The sequence below is a fragment of the Argentina silus genome (assembly GCF_951799395.1).
Source record: "Argentina silus genome assembly, chromosome: X".
Classification (NCBI taxonomy): Eukaryota; Metazoa; Chordata; class Actinopteri; order Argentiniformes; family Argentinidae; genus Argentina; species Argentina silus.
This window is the reverse complement of record NC_139653.1, coordinates 34597545-34617110: the sequence shown is the minus strand read 5'-3', so window position 1 is coordinate 34617110 and position 19566 is coordinate 34597545. Positions and strand designations below refer to the sequence as shown.

At 42.5% G+C, this 19566-nt stretch overlaps 1 protein-coding gene across 1 annotated transcript in view; it reads left to right on the top strand.

The window, feature by feature from the left end:
- The window catches only part of LOC310822352 (calsyntenin-2-like), a gene marked incomplete at both ends in the record, with an annotated part of 149366 nt that overhangs the window by 128120 nt on the left and 1680 nt on the right, over positions 1-19566 (top strand). The window contains 6 exons of the mRNA XM_083694695.1: positions 5492-5658; positions 11233-11381; positions 13652-13863; positions 15793-15963; positions 16399-16544; positions 16794-16917. Coding sequence (XP_083550821.1) covers positions 5492-5658; positions 11233-11381; positions 13652-13863; positions 15793-15963; positions 16399-16544; positions 16794-16917 — 969 coding nt within the window. The remainder of the gene's footprint in view (positions 1-5491; positions 5659-11232; positions 11382-13651; positions 13864-15792; positions 15964-16398; positions 16545-16793; positions 16918-19566) is intronic.

Genomic DNA, 19566 nt, shown 5'->3' with positions numbered 1-19566 from the left:
GTCATTGAGGCACGAAACATGAGTTTTCTTAGGTATTGGAACAGTCTGTCCCTGTACTGTTGTTTGGCTGCTTTAAATGCCTTCTCCAAGTCATATTTGGATCGTATGTACAAGCAGTCATCATCTGAGTTAAAGGCAACAGCCCTGGCATGTAGTTTGATTCTAATGTCTTCATTACACCACAGTTTGCTATTGTCTATGCAGAATCTAATGTCGTCAGTAAAGATGCCTACACACTACACGATATAGGAATTATGGGCCAGACAAATACGTGAGCGAGCCAAAAGTACATATTTTTTTCAATGCCGGTTTAAACATGACTTCAGCCTATTCCAGACCGACATTGTAGTCCATTACATTTTAGGCTACATCAAGTATCTGTCATCAGAAATGACAAAATATTATCAAATGTTTAAATGCTACAACAATTAATTTAATTAATTGCCAATGTAGGCGGATTACAATACTATCAATTATACATAAAGTGCCCTGTGTAAGTAATGGCACAGTGAAGCAATGTTTCTTCTTTTGGCTCTATACATCAAAAGTTTGGATTTGAAATAAAATAATTCTTAATATCAAATATATTCTGATATATCTTCCTGTAATTCCTGAGCTGATCTGCTATCTAATCAGCTAGATCTTGCCAATATAGGAGATACAGTGCCTATAGAAAGTCCATCATACTCTGTGAAATCTTTACCTTTTGTCACATTACACCCTGGAAATTAAAATCAAATCAAATCTAACTTTTTTGAGCTGTATGTACACATTATAACTCTCATCATCAAAGTGAAAATATTTTTTTTTTAAATTATGGGCAATTATTAAAAATTAATTAATGAAATATCTGGTTTGGTAAGTGTTCAGCCCCTTAGAGTATACCATTATAAACTTGCTCAGGTGCAACCAATCAACTTCCAGATCAAACACCAGGCTAATTGCCCCCCACCTGACATCAATTGTAGTGGTTTTGATTACTTCAGAATAAAACCAGCTGTTTCTTGAGGATTCCACTACTAGAAGTGCATGGTTCTGCAAAGAATTCACCATGGTTGGAAAAGTACTTTCAAAAGGCCTCCGGGATAAAGTTGTACGAAGGCACAAGTTAGGTGAAGGCTACAAAAAGATTTCGAAGGCTTTAGCTGTCCCTCTGAGTACCGTTCAGAGCATCATTAAGAAGTGGAAGGCATATGGCACCACCAACACCTTGCCTAGATCAGGTCGTCCGTCCAAACTGGATGACCGAGCCAGGAAGACATTGATCAGAGAAGCTACCAAGAGGCCAAAGGCAACTTTGAAGGACTTACAAGTCTTTATGGCTGGGACTGGTCTGTCTGTGCATGTGACAACAATCTCACAAGCTTTACACAAAGCTGGCCTGTATGGCAGGGTAGCAAGAAAGAAGCGTTTTCTGAAAAAGTGCCACACTCAGTCTCGTTTGTGCAATTGCAAAAACACACCTGGAAGATTCTGTTGCCATGTGGAAAAAGGTTTTATGGTCAGGCGAGACTAAGATTGAACTTTTTGGACTGAACTCCAAGCGCGATGTTTGGCGAAAACCAAACACAGCACACCACCCAAAACACACCATACCTACTGTGAAGCATGGTGATGGCAACATTATGTTGTGGGGATGTTTCTCTTCAGCGGGGACTGGGCAATTGGTCAGGATTGAAGGGAAAATGGATGCTGCCAAGTACACCCAAATTCTTGAGGAAAACCTGCTCCCTCTGCTAGACAGCTGAAGATGGGCAGGTCATTCACCTTCCAACACGACAACGATCCTAAACATACCGCCAAAAGAACAACGCAGTGGCTTAAGGATAGAAAGGTGAATGTCCTTGAGTGGCCAAGTCAGAGCCCTGACTTAAATCCGATAGAAAATCTGTGGATGGACTTGAAGAGAGCAGTCCATCGCCGCTCACCACGGAATTTGACTGAACTCGAACAATTCTGCAAGGAAGAATGGGCAAATATTCTCCAATCTAGGTGTGCAAAGCTAGTAGAGACATATCCAAACAGATTGATGGCTGTAATTGCAGCAAAAGGTGGCTCTACAAAGTATTAAATCAGGGGACTGATGACTTTTCCAACCCTGTTATTCTTGTTTTTCATTTTTTATAAATTTTCAGAACTGTTGCCTTTTTTTTCATTAGTTTGATGTTGTATAGCTAAATTTGTACATAAAGCTGGAAAAAGTAATTTTTTAATGGATTTTGATTTCAGGCTGTACAACAAATATAGTAACTATTTCAAAGGGGTATGATGACTTTCTACTGTATAAGTATAGAATGCTTATACCGCACTACTCTCCAAATTGAAACAGCCTCCGCATGTGCATGTGAGCACCCTTTTGTAGAACCCATTTTTGAATGGCTGTCTACATTTATTATCTTTGGTTGTCAGGATTGGGATGCCCCTGAGCTATAGGTAAGCATTGGTCAGACAACAATGGTGTCATTCCAAGTGCAAATTTAAGACCTAATTTCAAACACGAAAATGCAACATGCGGCAGGCCCAAGCATGCAGCCGCCACTGGATGATGCAATGAGACCAAAGATAACAGTGGATCTCAAAGTGGGTCTCTCAGCGAATGTGTGTTTGTAAGTTACATTTGAAATAGGTAATATAAACAAGCTGTCACAGACAACTAAAGGCCAGTGATATTGTAAAGTACTATATTACACTGTGATTTTCTCACACCCTAATTGAGGGGATGAATGTGACCAATGTTGCATAGCCTCGATGATGTGCAGGAGATCAGGGCCTTTTCTATGTGGGCAAGGGAAGGTCATTTCTTATCCTTACATCTCCAGCTATTTTTTTCTGCATTTTGATAAATGTGTGAGCAGTGGAAGCCCTGAAGAGGATTAAAATACCATCAATAGAGAAGGGAGTTCACTGGCCTTATTACTTCCCTCTAAATGGGGGCTAAGCGTCAGTGAATAGTTGTGAAGAGCCCTTGATATTTTTCCACAGGCTATTGGCCCTATTGGCCCTTTTTTTTTTTTAAAGGCTATGCTTTAGCTGCTAGCTCTATGCTATTGTCAGGCAGACTGGCCTCTTTCAACTTTTGGAGCCAATTCTGTCTTTGATGTAAATTGTTACATGTTTGTTAGTTTCCATTATCTTCTTAAAAGTGCTAATAAACATTACTTATAGACAGCTAAGTTATCACTGCTGGTATTGAAATAATGGGGGTTGATGGAAAACTTTGAGAGAATTGACAGATGGAGAGGGACATCAATCAGTATTTAACCTTTTACCTCTTATGTAATGACTAACAGTAGGAGAGGGGTAGGCTACAGTGTGAGAGAGAGACACATCCTGTTCTCTCCCTTCACAATGTTCTACTGTACCACCCTGCTATTCACACTCACGGCTGCTCTCTGTCTCACACACACACACACACACACACACACACACAGTGTGTACTCTACAATGCCTACTGCTTAGTTCCTCCATCAGGCTCTGAATCGTCTCTCACACAGAGACGAAGGCAAGGCACGACAGACTGAGCAGAGAGCTGACATGATGTAAAGACTAGCTGCCACAAAGTGGAGCGATCAGCGGTTTTATCATCCATATTATTCTCGGTTCACAACATCTGAATAATCCGATCTGTCCCTCTTTTCTGTCTGGGTGGGTCTTAATGGTTTCCCTGGCTCAGCTGTGAATTGATAACATCTGTCAGGGAATGACGGGGAATAAGCAGCCATTTTGAGTGAGGGTGAGGAAGGGGAAGAGCAGGGGAGGGCGGGGAGAAGGAGAGTGTTTCTCCAAGCACTGCTCTGGCAACCAGGGGACCATTAGGAACTCAAAATGTGCTTATGTAACAGAGAAAGGTCAGGACAGTATGTGCGCGTGTGTGCGTGCGTGCGCATGGTTGTATGCATATATAAAACTGTGTGTAAACCATGCAGACATTGCCAGTGTGTTGAAGGGTTCTGTTTACCAAGAGCCTGTCAGCGAGGGCAGGTAGGTGTCAGGCTGTAGTTGAAACCCTCTCCTAATGATGTGCTAAAGACAATTAGATGTGGAGCTTCTATTTTGGCTCAAAGCAAACCGAAACCTGTCCTGATGAACGACCTGGCATCAGTGGACTGTCACTAGACCATCTGCCTGCGCTCACAGTGAGGACATACAGTGCTAGTGGCAGAAACAGGGGATGATAATCATCTAAGAGCTGACTCAGGAACTGTCTGACTCAGGAACTGGCCAGAAGTGTGAGGAGCTGTGCTTTTTTTTTTTTTATACACACACACACACTCTCTCACTCACCGGCCACTTTATTACATACACCTTGCTAGTACCGGGTTGGACCCCCTTTTGCCTTCAGAACTGCCTTAATTCTTTGTGGCATAGATTCAACAAGGTGCTAGAAACATTCCTCAGAGATTTTGGTCCATATTGACATGATACGATCACACAGTTGCTGCAGATTTGTCGGCTGCACATCCATGATGTGAATCTCCCGTTCCACCACATCCCAAAGGTGCTCTATTGGATTGAGATCTGGTGACTGTGGAGGCCATTGGAGTACAGTGGACTCATTGTCATGTTCAAGAAACCAGTTTGAGATGATGTGAGCTTTGTGACATGGCGTGTTATCCTGCTGGAAGTAGCCATCAGAAGATGGGTACACTGTGGTCATAAAGGGATGGACATGGTCAGCAACAATACTCAGGTAGGCTGTGGCATTTAAACAATGAAAATATCCCCCACACCATTACACCACCACCACCAGCCTGAACCGTTGATACAAGGCAGGATGGATCCATGCTTTCATGCTGTTTACACCAAATTCTGACCCTACCATCTGAATGTCGCAGCAGAAATCGAGACTCATCAGACCAGGCAACGTCTATACTATCTTCTATTGTCCAATTTTGGTGAGCCTGTGCGAATTGTAGCCTCAGTTTCTTGTTCTTAGCTGACAGGAGTGGCACCCGGTGTGGTCTTCTGCTGCTGTAGCCGATCTGCTTCAAGGTTCGACGTGTTGTGCGTTCAGAGATGGTCTTCTGCATACCTTGGTTGTAACAAGTGGTTATTTGAGTTACTGTTGCCTTTCTATCATCTCAAACCAGTCTGGCCATTCTTCTCTGACCTCTGGCATCAACAAGGCATTTTCGCCCAGAGAACTGCCGCTCACTGGATATTTTCTCTTTTTCGGACCATTCTCTGTAAACCCTAGAGATGGTTGTGCATGAAAATCCCAGTAGATCAGCAGTTTCTGAAATACTCAGACCAGCCCGTCTGGCACCAACAACCATGCCATATTCAAAGTCACTTAAATTACCTTTCTTCCCCATTCTGATGCTCGGTTTGAACTTCAGCAGGTCGTCTTTACCATGTCTACATGCCTAAATGCATTGTTGCTGCCATGTGATTGGCTGATTTACATATTTGCGTTAAAGAGCAGTTGAACAGGTGTACCGAATGATAAGGGCATCTCTCTCTGTCTGTCTGTCTGTGTGTGTGTGTGTAGGTGGTGAGGTGACAAAGCCACAGTTCACCCAGTACTTTCGGGGGAGTCTCTCAGGTTTGACCATCCGGCCAGGAAAGATAGAGAGCCAGAAGGTCATCTCCTGTCTGCAGGCCTGCAAGGAGGGCCTGGACATCAACTCACTGGAGAGCTTGGGCAAGGGCATCAAGGTAGGCCAACACTCATAATACACACTAATACACTCTATAACACACACACACACACACACACACAAACTCTCACTCACTTACTCACAAGTTGTTGGGGATATAGCTCAGAATAATCCCCTCTCCTCTGAATCTGCTTCCTCTATCAGTCTCCCCTCCTTTCGCTTATCCCTCTCTCCTCTTCCTCCATTGTCCATCCCTTCCCCCCTCCTCCTAGCCTGAGGCTGATGATCCATCTCCTTTCACACAAAGAGAGAGAGAGAGAGAGAGAGAGAGAGAGAGAGAGGGAAGAGAGATGGTGCTTGTGCAGACCGCAGGGCTCTCTCTCTCCCACTGCCCTTATCATAGAGCTCTTTGGACTGTTGTACCGTGATGAAATCTTGTCAGCCTTTTAAGGTGTAGGGATGGGATGACAGAAATAGAGAGAGAGAGGGAGGAAGGAAGAGAAGGGGAGGTAAAACCGCAGGCTAGTTCACTTTATCTTTTAAGAAGTATTTCATTTTCTTTTGGTAGCTGGGGGTGGGGGGTGGGGGGGGGCATAAGGACAGCGTTTAGGATCAGGTGGGAACCCTCCACAATGCAATCACAGGGGAATGAGAGGGAAAAGAGCCAGAGGGAGTGTAAGAGAGAGAGGGAGAGATAAAAGAAGATGGAGAGAGAGGCTGGATAGCCCCCTGGAGCATAGTCTCTTTGCTGCTCTGAAAGAGGCTGTGGTATCATATCACCACAGAAAAGCAGCATCAATGAGAGTGAGACTCAGTGCCACTCCACTGGGATTGAGAGCTGAGTCTGTCTGTGTAACACAAGAGGCTTATAATCCTGACTATCAAACAGTGCAGAAGAATGCACATACTCATGATGTTACACACACACACACACACACACACGTTTACATAGTGACAGTTCTGAGACATCTTCAAGTATGATCAATAAGCTTTTGGTGACCATTAAAACCCATGTTGAGTTGTACAATATGAACAGTATAAGAACAAATTCTTCAGGGTTCTTAATTTAGAGTTTTCTGAAAATGTGGTTTGATGTTCCTATCTTCAACAGTGTAAGAACAGTGGGGTTCTAAGAATTGCAAAGTGCCTGGGGGGGTAATTCAGTGGAGCAGGTAGAGAGAGTAGAGTCTTCAATCTACTATAAATTAATTAAACCTTAAATTACCTAACTAATTCAAAAGTAAATGTTATTTAGATAGATACTGTTCAGATGGGACTTAAACCCTGGTCTGTAGGGGTGGAATACATTGTCATTACCTAAGCAATGGAAACTTGAGTGGTGGCTACTGAAAATTATGGATTTAGTCAGCACTGGGCGACAGTGAAAACTAGCTTGCTAGTGATTCAGCTGGCTATATTTCTAGATTAGACTGATGGGTGGCATGCTATCTGGTCTCTATTTGTGAAAGACTGAGCGAGCTAGCTAGAGACATGAACATCCTCTGTTAGCAAGTTACAATTTCAGTTGAGTTTTGTTTTTAACTCCATGTAAAACCAATTGGACCTTTTGGAATTACAAGTTAAATAGTTTAAAAAGTATACTAGGTATCAGAATTATTTTTTTAATAGGTATCAGAATTATTTTTTACAGGGTTCATAATTTTGAGTTTGAATTTTAAAGTTAGACACCCCAAGTCAGTATTGATTCATTTGTATCTTCAGTATTTCAATATGTTGTGGCATTATTGAATATGATGATGAGAATTTGAGTATTAATAAATTGTATATGGCTTTCAACAGATTTCACCTAAATAGAACACTGTAGGCTACATCACTCATAGTAAAAGGTGAACAAACTTGAACTTCATCAGCCTAGCTTCTGTGGCCAATATAAAACATCTAGCCAAAAGAATCGATTCACATAGCACTAACTAGAGCGAGAGACCTAGTTACTAGAAAGTAATAAGGTGCCGTGCAGTTCTTGCAGAGAAAAAGCTCCAGGCTTTCAGGAGATCAATCGGCCGTCTGGCAGGCAAGCCGCAAAACCTAGTGGCCACTCGTGGTAACGTTGTAATTTTCACTTTTAGGTCTGCCCAAAAAAAAATGTATAGCCCTGATCGGACGATAGAAGCTTACCTCTATAAAGCGCTGACATGTAAAAGTCTGAGCTAGCCAAAGAGTGGAAACGCGCAGGGATTGTATCAGCACGAGAGAGAAACCTTATGAACCATGCTAGACTTCGGCGCGTTGCATCCAGGAGTGCCACAACAATTGAACACTAACACTAAAGTATATAAAAACTCATTCTGTATGCAGTGTACATGCATTATTCTTTTGGATATTCTCAATAATAGTTGTAACATGCGATCAATAATTACGATGTATGTATTAAGGTTAAGCTATATATGTTCATCTATATGCGCTTTAGTGTTGCTTAAGGCTAAAAGCGAGGACTGATGCGCATTCCACGTGCTTCTAGTATTGGTAACCCAGTGCGCATGCTCGATCAGCAGAGGCCTGCACGTGGCTGCCCAGGGGTCGCCTTTTGCTCAGGCTTTCTTCTCGCGTTGTTCCATCTAGAACAGGGGTTCTCAACCTTTTGCAAGCTGGGCCCCCCCAAAGCTGCTTCATTGCAGTTGGGGCCCCCCCTCCTCCCGGCGCCACCCCCTCCCCTTCCCGGCGCCACCCCCACTACACCACCTTGCATAGATAGATAGATAGATAGATAGATAGATAGATAGATAGATAGATAGATAGATAGATAGCCCTAGGCTATTATTGTTAGGCCCACACTATTATTATTATTATTATTATTATTATTATTATTATTATTATAATCATCATCAGTAGCGGTAGGTAGGCCTATTATCATTACTAGGCTATTGTTATAATTGGCAGTAGCACCAGACTTCTAATGTGAGCTTGCAGGCATTAGGGTCATTATTATTATTATGAGTAGTGGTAGGCCTATTATCATTACTAGGCTATTGCTATATAATTATATGAGGTTACATGCTTTATTGTTGTTGTTGTTGTTATTATTATTATTATCATTATCATCAGTAGGCCTATTATCATTACTAGGCTATTGCTATAATTGGGAATTGGCACCAGACCTCTGATATGAATTTATGCTTTATTATTGTTATTATTACTAGGCCTAATAGTAGGCATATCATCTGCATTTTTTACAGAAGCTTGCAGGTTGGCGATGTTAATGTGAGACCTGAGCCTGCTTTGCCTTGCAAAGATCCTCAATTCTTGGCGCAATGTCTGATAAACATAGCCTCAAATCATCCTTGATTTGTGCACGATTTGGTATTTGCGGTATTTCATTCATCGTACCTTCGAAGCTTTTTTTGCAGCTGGTGGTGCGTCGGTTGCCTTGTTGGTCCTCACTAGAAATCTCTCCATTTTTGTTTGGTTTTGAAATAATTTGGATGTGGATTAGTTGTGTTTTCAATAAACTTTAGGCTATGATGTAACGATGTGTGCGTGTGTGGCTATGTTGAGAGACTAGTATCGGGGGCTAATCAGTCGGGACTTAGGCACGATCTTTAATACAACAGTACACAATAACGATTTTGCAGGCAATGCAGATTTTCTTTTAAGACTTAACAATTGTAGTCCTTTGTGAGTGGGTGTGTGGGTGTGTGTGTGTGTGTGTGTGTGTGTGTGTGTGTGTGTGTGTGTGTGTCTTAGTCGCGTGGGTCGTATAGTTGTGTTGCAACACGGTGAAAAAGTTGCTAGCTAGTTAGCTAAGTGCACGCCTACCAGTTAAAAAATTACTGGCTAGGGCTGAGATCGGGATAATCTTTAAAAAGACTGTTTGTGGGGTTAGTCTTTAAAAAGACTGTTTGGGTTTTGAAGTATAGGCCTAAGTAAATCGATATCGAGATTGATAACAGATAGACTAGCGAGAGCTGGCACAAGCGAATTTAGCAAGAGACTAGACTAGAGTGAATGGAGCTACGACGCGTGTGCGGACGCTTATATAGTAGCACTTACGTGACGTCGCGTCACAGGCTCAAAATACTACCCCCTGTATTGGTAGATTTGAAATGAAACTGTGGTTGATTTGTTTGTGTGTTATAATAGTCCAACCACTTGCATTTCGACATGGGGGGGGAATCTGTTGCATCTCCTTTGTAGGTCTACTAATAGCCAGTGAGTCCGTGATCTTTTGTGTTTTTTTTTTTTCTTTCCCCTCCCATCCTGTAGCCTACTCGCGCCCCCCTGGGAGAGTGTCCTCCCCCGGTTGAGAACCACTGATCTAGAATAATGGGCATGTTCAATCGGTGGACAGACCAAAATGGTGATGAGGAAGTAAGCATTTCGTTGGCGGATTAGCGACACAAGCTATTGAAATTAATAGGGTGACGTCAGACTTCAATGTGTTCATTTATTTACAGTCAACCCCATGGTCTCGTTTGCCCAAACGTTCATGTGGAAGCTATGTCAAACTGACCATGCTAGCTAGTAATCGCCAACCTTTTAAACACAATTTAACCGCAAACACACAAGCTAATTCCGAGCTAATCCATTTAGGAACGGTTTATTTCATACAAAAAGCAAGGTCAGCCTTGTATGCATTGTCACACACCAATAACATGACAAGTAATCTAATGACTAACATTTTAGGCACACCCAAACTACTAGCAGACAAGATGGCTAGCTAGTTTCTGGGGGCAAAATACATTATACACTGTTTGTTTCATAAGTGGATTGGTGTCAGCCAAAGACATGGCACCTCTTAGTTTATTGCCAAGAATCAGACTCTCTAGCAAGCCAGAGGAGCAATAGATTAGTCTCAATATGTAGTTAGATTTCTGGCTTGCTAGGTAACAATTTATATCACAGTGATAATCTTACCTTTTCATTATCAAAGTAACTTTGTTGGTCAGCTAGGTTTCAGCAGATGCAAATCAGCTAGCTAAAGAAGTACTGTACTACCAGCTGTTCTGACACAGGAGCCCATACTGGATGGGCAAAGAAACAAACTAAGACCACTAGAAATCTTAGTTCCTGATGCATGTTTATTTAGTTTTATTGAACATATTTAGTAAATACTCAACTGTCAGAGAAGTGTGCATCACCCACACACATCACACAGATTGTTTGGTCTGCACTGGCTGCAGTGAAGTCCTGTCTCCTAAACTTGCACAAATCTCACCCATGCAAGAACCTTTTCTCACCTTTTCTTTCTCTGTAAAAATGGAAGGACAAAAGTCCAAGCAACCACCACAAACACACAAATTGACCATGTTTAATGAGAGCGCTGTGCTATAAATCTTGATGAATTTCAACTATGACGATTTTTCACTTGTCTAACATTTGGACAATGGAAAACAGCATTTTAAGGGGGGGTGGCTCACTCAGTCAAATTCAGAATGTCAATTTCTCACTATATATGTCATATAAAATATATAGAAATGTTCATTTTTTACTTGTCACCCACAGCACAATACCATTCTATGTGCTGGATTGTTTGAGTCATGTCTTGACTCTTTTGTTCTATTATAGTTTTTTGTCAATTGTCTTTGTAGTAGTGTGTTTTTGTGTTGAAAAGCCATTATTTTTTAGCTCTATTTTTTTTATATAAAGATTATCTCTCTCTCTTTCTCTCTGTCAGTTCCACTTTAACCCAGCCCAGTCAATCCTGGTGATGGAAGGGGAAGATCTGGAGAACATGAACGCAGCTCTGAGGAAGGTTTCTTACATCAACTCACGCCAGTTCCCCACACCGGGCATCAGACGGCTCCACATCTCCACCCCAGTACAGTACGACTCATCCTCCTTAACTTACATCAAGTCAACATCTCTCTTTCTTCCTTTTTTCTCTTTTCCTTTCTTCTTCACCTTCTGTGCCTGTGTCCTTCTTCCCTCTCCGAGCTTGTGTCTTCTCTCCCTCTTCTTTCCATCCCCTCCCCTATCTATTGTCTTTCTCTCAGTTTGTGAGAAATCTAACACATATGCACTGTTTGTAATGGCTAGCCAGTATCACTCAGTCCTCAATGATAGCAGTTTATTATATTTCCTATTGACCTAGTACATAATAAAGGACTAAAACAACCACAACTGTGGGTTAATACTTCAAGGATAACCAATGGGCAACAAGGATTCGCCTCAATGTTTCTCTAAATTTAACTGACTTTGTGTTAATAGTCATTGCCTCAATACCTTCTCACCATCAGAACAAAACATCCCAACTCCTCAGAATATATCACAGTTTTATGCAGTTTCTCTCCCTCTTTCTCTAATTCTGTCTCTCTCTGTCTTCTGTTCTCTCTGTCTTTAATCCACCATTCTCGCTTCCCACCTGGGGCGTGTTTTTACATTTTCACGTTATTTATTAATAATTCTGTCTGGGTTTTGCCAGAGGACAGCAAGAGAGGGAGGCTTGCTGGTATTGTATAACAGCCTTCCCTCGCAGGCTCTCGTGAATATTCATAGCAAACTTAGATATGTGCAGCCCCCCACAGCTCAGCCCTAGGGGGGTGGACTCCACCCTCTTGTTGGGTTTGACGCAAGGCCGCGGGCGGAGTCCCTTCAGCTAGCATAGTGGAAGGGAATTTAGAAAGGGGTGGTGGACTGGGCTGCAGGCACACAGATTAGAAATGAATACATTATGCAAATAAGTCCTAAACTTGTGTACTCCTAAATGTTGTTTAATAAAGTTTTCTTTTCCCAGACTAGTCTGGTTTAGTGTTTGTGTCTGCCTGGGTCTGTGCTGGGGGGCATGCTGCCACTGGACCTTGCTGCTGTCCTACTGTTGCACCTGCTGTTCACCCAGGAAGACTTTGATAACAATGATTGGTCAATCAGCACACAATAATGACACACCCAATTTATCGTTTAGAACAACATCCAGGAAGAGACAAATGAGCATCAACAACTAAATCAGCGGAGCTGTAGTGCCAAAACAAGAGCTCCTGCTGAGCAATGCTGCTATTTGTTGGAAAATGTCCCCCGCAAGTGTTGTATCATTGTAAACAAATAAAAAGGGTTGTTAATTAATTCTTTAAAACACAATTAAATGTGTTTTTGACTAAACCATAATAACTGCAATTACTGCAGGCATCAGGAAAAAGTAACTAGCATTAATCTATGCAGGGCCTTTATTCTCCCCTGTCATATTTTCTCTAATTATGTTGGAAGGGGGCCAAGTCCTCACCGGAAACTCTCCTCGCTCTACTGCCTCTGACTTCTCTCTACAACAATACTCTGCTGAGACGGGGTAGACAGCGGAAAGAGCACGCAGATCGCCGTTTGAGAGAGAGATTATACATCACGCCTGAAAACATGTTTTTCTATACCAGGACAGCAGTACAACATGGGGATGGTGGCATATTTGTTCTACATGACAATGTTTCCAGCGATGTTTAGGTGGGAGAAAACAGAATATAAATAGCGGAACACACAGATAACAATAATCACAAGTGATTAAATTCTTTACACGAAGCGCAGAGGAGAGCTCGTCATGTTCGGGCCTTTTCTGTTAAGCTCATGGAGCTGGATAAAAAGCTGTCGCGCCAGTTTCTGTGCGCTGACAGATGTTAGTTTTCCTCAAAGAATACAGTCATATCCAAAAGCATCCCTCTAGTTGCTAGCTTTCACAGCTCCCTTGTTTGCTGTCATTTCCCCTCTCCCCTCAGCTCTGTCTCTTTTCTCTCTCTCTCTCTCTCTCTCTCTCTCTCGCTGTACTTTCTCATTGCTGTTGTTTTACCCATTGATTGATGTCTAATCTGCATTGTTTATGCTATGTGTGAAGTCATTTGTGCATGGCAATATCAGATGTCTGCATCAATGTCTGGATATTGTTTCTCTCTGGGAGTCTTTTTCAGCTCACAGTCAGCTTCCCCACCACTGCAGTTTAGGCTGCTCTAGCCTTTAGAAGGTTGCCATTTCGTATAATTCTCTCTCTCTCACACACACACACACACACACACACACACACACACACACACAGTTCTCTTTAATCTCCACCCAGCTCTCTCCATCCTCCTCCACTCTGTCTACACAGCCCCTTCATATTCTTCCTGTTTTCGCAGGTGTTTTGGGGAGGACACATGTATCACCATCCCAGACATAGATGCAGTTGTGATGGTGCTGCAGCCCAGTGAGCCTCGTATCACCATTGCTGGGGTGGAGAGACTGAGCAGACCTGTGTCTGACCTGAGAGGACCCGCAGGCCTGCCCCTGTTCCAGGACTTTCACATTGTCAGCACTGTCACAAAGGGAGATGCAGCCGCCCACTACACAGGTACAGTGCTGTGAACTTTCATAGAGTGATTCTATACACTGGATCACACTCAGGGAAAGGCACATACTGTACTGGTAAACACTCTCACATATGGAACACACAGTAACACACAATAAGGCACATACACACACACACTATTTAAAAACAGGTACACACTCGTAGGCATACATATACACACAGGTACAACCAGGTTGCACCCCACAGACAGGTAAACATAGTCAGATGTGTTTGACAGAGCTTTCTGCCCACTCTACTTCATCCCACAGTGAGTCTCGTCTGCTTGAAAGGATTCTTAAAAACCCCATCTGCAATTCACGCACCAGTAAATAATTGAACACCCCTTGAATACTGATCATCTGAATCTGTTAATTCATTCATGAACGCTTAGTCTCTTACCCTATGCTGCACCACCTGTCCCAAAATCCTTTAGAGAACCGTAACTTGCCTCAAGGGTCAACTTTCCACAACCGCTTTAGCTTTCCATCTGTTGGCACGGATGCAAGTCTGTGAGAGTTTAAGTTTGTTTAAGTTTGCTTGTGTGTGTACGTGCCTCCATTTCCAGTCACTCCACAGCCACACCGAGTAGTTCACAATGCGTGTAGCAATCTGAACACGACTCCAGTGTAATCCTGCTGTGTAAGCACTAGTTGTGAGAGGTGGGAGCTGGCATGGTAGAGGTAGCAGGCCTGTACTATTGGCATTAGGACTAGCTATCCCTCCCTCCACAGCCCAGGCCCTCTGCTGAGTAAGTCCTCTGCCTACCAGACAAATGATTCCTGGGTGACCACCAAATGGAAATGACATTTAAATCCCTGCTCTAGTCTTCTCGGAGCGAGACTCAGAACAACAGAGAACAGCAGTGCTCAACTCGGTCCCACGCTCGACGCCAATTAGAGGGAGATAAGCAGAGCGAGGTTTCTCTCCATTGTGATGGAAGAAAAAAAAAACTGCATCACTTTCAGATCTCAGACTGTCTTTCTCCTGGTGAAATGGGAGACCACAGCTGGAGGATATAGATTAGCCAACGTGTGTCTGTGAGTGTGAAGATAGAATAGAGAGGAGTTGCTGAAGTTCCATAATGAGAAGATATTTTGTTGGAACTAATCAAATCCTTTGGTGGTGGTTTAGATGAATCATCATCACCCCCGTTTGTCTCCTAGGTTTTGGACCCTCTGTACCTTTTATTTATCTCTCTCCCTTGCTCTGCCTCCGTCTGCTGTCCACCTCTATCCATTATTTAATCTCCAACATACTCTTATTCTCTTTCCCAAACTCTCTTCTCCTCTTGTTTTATATCTTACTCTCTCACTCTCCCCTCATTTTCTTCACACCTCTTGTGTCAGCCTCTCTTCCTCTCTGTCTTAACTTCACTCCCTTTCTCTGCCCCTCTGCCTCCCTCCATTTCCATCCCTTTCCCTCTTCCTCTCTATATTTCAGTGCTTCATATGTCTCTGTCTCTCTCTAGGGAGCTTCGGTCCAGATGTGCCAACAAATACCAGTTAGAACAGTTCTCAGATCAGTAAAGCCTCATCCTGGAACATGGGACACCTCAGTCTCTCAGGGGACCCCCAATATTCCAGGAATCACCCCCACCCTCTCTCGCTCTCTCTGTATTGGGACTCTCCCTCCTCAGGGAGGCTGTTAAGTGGGCATGGCAGGTGCTAGCCCTGGGGACACCACAGCAGGGGAAGCTCCAAAGCAATGTGGCTACTGCTTAGCAGACTGTTGAGCAGACTGTGATGATGATGGTGATGATGATGATGATGAGCTGTCTGATTAGTTCTGTTTAGCAGTAGAGACATTTACAGCATGGGGTACTGATGCAGGTGTGTGTGTGTGTTTGTGTGAGAGTGCATAATGTGCATGTGTGAGCGTGTGCATTGTGCATAATTCATTGTGTGTGTGTGTGTGTTTGGTTTGTGTGTGCAGCCCACAGGCCTGCGGTGCAAGAGGAGATCATCCATAACCTGGACTACTGTGACATCTTGGTGCTGGGGGAAGAGCTGAGGACAGACCAGGAGAGTCTCCAGCTGCACCGAAGCACCCTGCTGGGCAAACACCTGGATGCCACCAACTCCACCTCTGGCATGTCCATCTATGGTATGTTACCTCAGAAACTACTTCCCAGACCTTCTTACCTCTAACCCCTACACCTCCAGCGTGTCCATCTATGGTACATACTGTAACCACTGAAACACCTATTCACGCCCCTCAATAAGCCAATATCTGACACCTACACCAACTTCACCTCTGGCATGACCATTTATACTTTGATACACAACCATGGAGAGCCACAGGTAACCTCTCTAACTAGAGAAGAGACCTTGTTACATAATTTTTTTATGCAATGAAATGCAATGTTTTATTCAAAACCATGGCCACATGAATCCCTTGACCCCTTATCTCACAAACAACCCCCCCTCTCGCTTACCTGTAAGTACAGCCAGTAACCATAGAGATGTCCTTGAGACCCCCCTTCCTTCCCCTCCTTTGTCTGAAACTGGTAACCATAGAAACGGTCTCTGTCTCTCCTAGGTGTGGACTCCATGTCCAACTATGAGCAGGTGATCAGACAGGTGCGCTACCACAACTGGCGTCCTGCCCAGATCACTGACAGGAAGTTCCGCCTCACCTGCTCCGAGCTCAACGGACGCTACACCAGCAACGAGTTCAACCTGGAGGTCAGTCAACATGGGAGGGGTCTTATGTTCCAATAGGCCTTTATGTTCTCTTCTGAGATATGTTGACATTTTGATCAGACAGAAACCACACACTTCCCACCTCCTATTTCTCTCTGTTAGTCAGTCCAGTGTTATATTTATATAATATATATATATGCTTATTTGGCTTATTTTTCTATCATGATGTATCCAGAGATGTTTATCTTTTGTTATAGAGTATCTTTAACCTTTCTCTGTTACTTTGCTCAGGTCAGCGTACTCCACAGCTCAGAGGCTAGGGAGCATGTCAATCACATGGTGGCCCCGCCCCAGTACATGCAAGTGGTCCATCATCCAGCCATGGTTCACAATCTATACTCCACCCATAACTCAGGTAAGACTAGAAGACGAATAGCTCTCTCAACTCTGACTGAGTAGGGGGGACTGGAGACAAATGTAGCAGGAGTAAATTGTAACACCCTGCTTTTCTACAATCAGAAACAAGTTGGAGAGATGACACTCACTCAGTACATGTACAGTTAGGTATACCCTGCATCTGACAAATATCTCACCATCTGCAGGTTTTATTGGGAAAAGTAGTTTTTGAGGGGTAAATGTATTGTAACTGTAGAGTATTGTTTCTATGTTAAGGTTTACTGTTCAGTTGGCTATAAACTTACATGATTGACGTGTCAGAATTGTTGTCAGCTAGCTAGCACATAAGACTTGTCATGGCTGCTAGGGTTGGGGACAATTGTAACAGTGTCCTGGGCACAGGACTGCTCAGATGGGAGTGACCGCTACATTTGACCATTGTGAACCACACTAATCAGTCTGTGGCTGGGCATTGGGTTATTGTCACCAACCGATGAAATCGGGGAGGGGACTATGATTCGGTCTCTGTCCATTCGTATGTCACATGCTTTTTCTCAGACACAACTGGGACAATTTTTATGAAACTTGGGTGAATGATGGGTCTTGCCATGCAGAGGTGGCCTTTACAAAATTACACTGATTAGCACAATTTTGACTAAACTATGGGAAAGGTTTTGCCATAGAGATGGTTTAGGAGTTTCAAATTGATTCCGATACATCATTAAAAAGGTCATAATCGGGTGCAATGTGGAGAGCTTGGAGTGTACCCAATAGGCCTATAGCCTAATGAACTTGGAAATATTTTGTGAGTGAAGTCTGTTATGCAGCATAATTTAATACAGAATCATGGTCTATATCAATACGGAAACAAGAGTTGTGTAACCTAGGTTTATAGCTAGTAGCATTTGTAACCAAATAATTTGCCTGTGCAAATATTTGGTCTTAGTCTATTGGTGAAATCTGTGTTTGAAGTAAAGGTGTCTTATATCAAAAGAGATAGTATGGGGACAACATGTTTAATGTACACTTGTTTTTAAACTAGAGGCTATAGTGTAAGGCTACTGTTATTTAGCCTACCTGTTCATGAGGTCTAGTTAAGATGTAATTTTGTGTTTTGTTGCTCAGAGAATGAAGATATTCAAAAAATCATTCCTCACGTATTTTGTGAAGGCTTGCTATTTTAACCAATCAACGCACTTTTAGCGCATAAAAGGGTCCAATTTAAAAAGGGCTTGCAATTTTGACCAATTACCACACTGTTATCGCCTTATCCAGTCTAATCAAACTATACATCAACAAACCTTTTTTGTCCCCTGTCAGCGTCATGTGAAGGACTAATTTGCCTACAAAAATATCAGCTATAGATTAAATTATTTCTCAGTGTTTTTCTCGACAGTGGAAGTTTAGTACTCAAGAGAACACAAGATAAAGTTGTCAATCTTATTGGAACTGTGCACATATTACATTTTATTGCTTTAAATTAAATTAACATTTGCAAAACATTTCAGAAAAGCCACTGCAAAATCAAGCATTTTTGTCCGCAAATATCACAGAAAAACATTGTGAAATCCTGGAGGGACTGAATAAAGGTGATAATGGGTTTATTGGGTCTTTTTTTAAAGGTGTTTACATTTGCCGCCGCCAACAATTACTCACAGGGGCATCAGACCTTTTGGATTACAATAACCTAATGTGATCCAAGCATCCTCATTAGAGACCTACACATTTATACATTATTAGTAGACAGATGTAAGTTTCTGATATAAAAAAATGGCTGGTCTAGCCTGAGTGGTCTCTGAGTAATAGTTAATTGCAACACATTTTACAACTGCTCCCAGTCTCCTGCCCTCTGTGTTTGCAGGTTTTCATTACAACCAATTTACTAATCAGCCTCAATTTAAAGGGGCAATCTGTGAGTCAAACTATAAGAAAGTGTTCTCCCTGTCACTTTATTTGGTAAACAGCTAAGGGATGGGACTGAAGAAAGGTAACCACTCTCAAATACATAGACGGAGATGTAACCTGGGTCTTCGCATTGCAATGTTAACATTTGAGGTTACATTCTTTGCCACGTGTTTACAAAGCAACCCATTCTAAAGTTTATCACCACTTAACACCACTGTGCGTGTGAAAAGAAACAGCGGAGACTGAAAATGATGCCTTATATTTGCAATTTTAGTATCGGAGAAAAATGGATGCAGACAGAAAAAGTGATTAGACTAATGTCCATGGAACTGTTTTTTTTACATTTGCCTTGTGCAAAACAGTAGCAAAGCAGTGAGAACTCAATATTGCAATGGCATTAGTGGGTGTTCAGCTTGTCCCATTCAAACCAAAACAGACCCACTAAATTAGTGGGTTTTCCAATAGGTTTGTAGTTCGGCAATTGCTGGAGAGGATTTTAGTGGGTAGACCCATTCACACCGAACCCTCTCCAGCAATAACCCACTAAATTCCTAGGTACACTATTTGGTGTGAATGGGACTCAAGTTATATTCTTCAATAATCAATGGCTATACAGTATATCAATCATTTAAATGTCCACAAATGCCAGTCCCAGATTGCCGCTTTAATGGCAGAACTATTTGAAGTATTCTAGGTCATGATTAATTTCAAGTTTCAAAGTTACCAAGCGTATACAAAAAAATTGTTTTACTGCTCATCTGTG